Source organism: Eucalyptus grandis, chromosome 7 (assembly GCF_016545825.1).
Source record: "Eucalyptus grandis isolate ANBG69807.140 chromosome 7, ASM1654582v1, whole genome shotgun sequence".
Lineage (NCBI taxonomy): Eukaryota > Viridiplantae > Streptophyta > Magnoliopsida > Myrtales > Myrtaceae > Eucalyptus > Eucalyptus grandis.
The window spans coordinates 16320936-16323581 of record NC_052618.1 but is presented as its reverse complement, the minus strand read 5'-3'; the positions used below and the strand labels follow the sequence as shown (position 1 = coordinate 16323581).

The window sequence follows — 2646 nt, the reverse complement described above, 5'->3', positions numbered from 1 at the left end:
ACTTTTTATCCATTCTTAAGTTTAAATTTAAATATAATAAATGATATATGCTTAAAGATGACAAATTACAAAACTAATGTTAATTGGATGATTATGCCATATGACTTGCCATTGACAATCATGGAGGTAAAATTTGCCATGTGGCAAACACAAAAGCGAATGTTCTCTCTGTCCTGGTTTTATCTATAGATAAAGATGCACAAATATTAATATATGTAATCACATATTCCTTTCTGTAATGTTTTATAAAATTTAAACATCATTTAACTTTTTAAAAAAAAATCATTTATCTTTTCTTTTCTTTTTTGAATTTTAAAAGCCAAAACAAACAGGTCAACTTTGGAAGAGAGCAAGACAAAAGTCCATATTACTAGATTTCTGGAAATACTTACATTAGGAACTATGCTGTAGTGATTTTTACATTAATACATTTTCTAGGTGCAACTCTCAAAGTTATTTCTTTCTTTTGTAACAAAACAAAATAGATTTATTTTTCAGACAGCTGAAGAGCAGTGATATTTTGCTTGAGACACAACTAATTTTGATCTTCTTTATATTCCTAAGTCAGTGAGTCTCCATTACTTGTGGTTTTGTTGTTGCCAAATTCAAATCGTCCTTGGATGGTAAAATTCCATATCCAATTCCAAACAAAGCAATGACCATAAAGACACATGACTCCATATGAAGTTCAGATTTGGCATCAACTAGGCAACGACAACCAGCTCAGGAAGTTTCTTCTTGATTCCTTGGAGTTTGGTCAATACATCGCTGATGTCCATTCGTTCCCTTGGAGACTTAGAAGAGCAAGTGACTCCTATTTCAATGATTGAAACCAAACACTCCAAAGTACTAAACCAGCTTTTGTTCTTGCCCTCTGAAGTGACGGTTTGTCTCTTCTCCAACTCCTCGATTTCTTGAAGCAGAATGGGATCAATTGCCTTCTCCACTCGGTGTCCGAGAGCCGCCTTTGCGAAGTAATGAAGGTCCAGCCCATTTTCAAACATGTCATTAGTTGGCCTCTTCCCTGTGAACATCTCTAAAATGAGGACTCCAAAGCTGTACACATCTCCTTCTATGGATACACACTTCCCGCTCCATACTCTACAACGATTAATGATTGCAAGGTGAAAAATTGAGATTGAGATATAGGTGATGTTTCGTGTCTATAACTTTTTGTCTAAGGATTGATCTACAATTTCGTGTTCAATATAGAAAATAAATTGAAAGAATTACCTGGAGCTACATAGCCAAAAGATCCTTTTAATCCAATAGAGCATGATTGATCTACTAGTAACTTATGCGTTGCTTCTTGAAGGAACATGGCAAGCCCAAAATCCCCTACATGTCCATTCTTTTCATCATCAAGAAGGACATTGTTTGGCTTTATATCACAATGAACCATTGGTGACTCGCATTGATGATGGAGATAATCTAATGCACAAGCAACATCAATGGTAATATTCACTCTATCAAGGAGACTCAACTTGCTTCTCTTTGTATATTGCGATGCACTTGGGTGCAACCATTCATCCAAGCTCCCATTTGACATGAATTCATAAACTAGTGCCTTGAAATCATTTCCATTAAAATCAAACCCAGAACATGCTGTGAGTACCTTCACAAGGTTACGGTGTCGAATTCTTTTCAAAGCCCCACACTCGGTTATGAAGCTCTTGGAAGCTCCTTCACGTGTAAGGTCAAGAATCTTGATGGCCACGATTGACTGAGTCTGATCAAGAAGCCCTCTATACACAGACCCAAAACTGCCCATGCCGAGTAGATTCGTAGAGGAGAATCCATCTGTTGCTTTCAATAGACTATGATAAGAAACATGAAAAAGCCCATCTTCAAAAGAACTTGAAGCTGATGCATTCTTATTATGTCTAAACCAGAAGTATAAAAAAGAGATTATGCAGGCTGTTCCCACAAGAGCAGAGATGGTGCATATCAAGATTTCTATAGTTCCTCTTATTTTCGTCCGTTTAGACTCTTCGTAGTTGCATTTCGGTAGTTGAAAATTTGGCAGACCCCCACAAAGCTTCTTGTTTCCAACAATTGAAGTTGAAATGGCACTTTTGAAAACTCCTCTAGTAGGCAGTGCACCCTCAAAATCGTTGTAAGATAGACTCAAATTTGTTAGATTCAATGATCCTAAAAATTCTGGGATTTGGTCGGACAATCGGTTGTTGGAAACATTCAAAACCTGAAGGCCTTTCATTGAACTCATAGTCAATGGTAGGGGCCCTTCAAAGAAATTATCTTGCATATATAGGCTTTCCATGCTTATACAATTACCAATACTACTTGGAATCTGTTGAGATAATTTGTTCCCTTGAAGACATAGTTTTCCAAGATTTTTCAAGTTTCCAATTTCTCTTGGAAGGGAGCCGGTAAGACTATTTTGAGACAAGTTGAGATAAATTGACAAAGATGAGAGGCCCACAATTTCCGGGGGTATGTTACCACTAAGGTTGTTGATCGAAAGGTCCAAGAGAAGTAGTTTCTGGCAATTTCCTAAAGACGATGGTATCGGGCCCCAGAGATTATTGCTATACAATGTCAATTCGGTTAACATTGTTAAATTCCCGATAGATTTTGGTATGTGCCCTGAGAAATTATTTTGGCTGAGATCCATAATCTTCATTT

General features: G+C 36.8%; 1 protein-coding gene across 1 annotated transcript; it reads right to left on the bottom strand.

The window, feature by feature from the left end:
• Positions 1 to 704: 704 nt before the first annotated feature.
• Positions 705 to 1771, bottom strand: LOC104455043 (probable LRR receptor-like serine/threonine-protein kinase At3g47570). The gene is made up of 2 exons (XM_039317509.1): positions 1234 to 1771; positions 705 to 1072 (listed from the first exon to the last, which is right to left on the bottom strand). The coding sequence occupies exons 1-2, from the start codon at positions 1769 to 1771 to the stop codon at positions 705 to 707; spliced, it is 906 nt and encodes a 301-aa protein (XP_039173443.1).
• Between the last annotated feature and the right edge of the window lie 875 nt (positions 1772 to 2646).

What these genes read in the sequence shown, in the direction of transcription:
- LOC104455043 (XM_039317509.1), bottom strand. Translation starts at nt 1,771, where the DNA reads ATGGGCAGTTTTGGGTCTGTGTATAGAGGGCTTCTTGATCAGACTCAG. An exon ending in TTTTGGCTATGTAGCTCCAG is followed by an intron (nt 1,073 to 1,233) that starts GTAATTCTTTCA and finishes GTGTATCCATAG; the next exon opens with AAGGAGATGTGTACAGCTTT.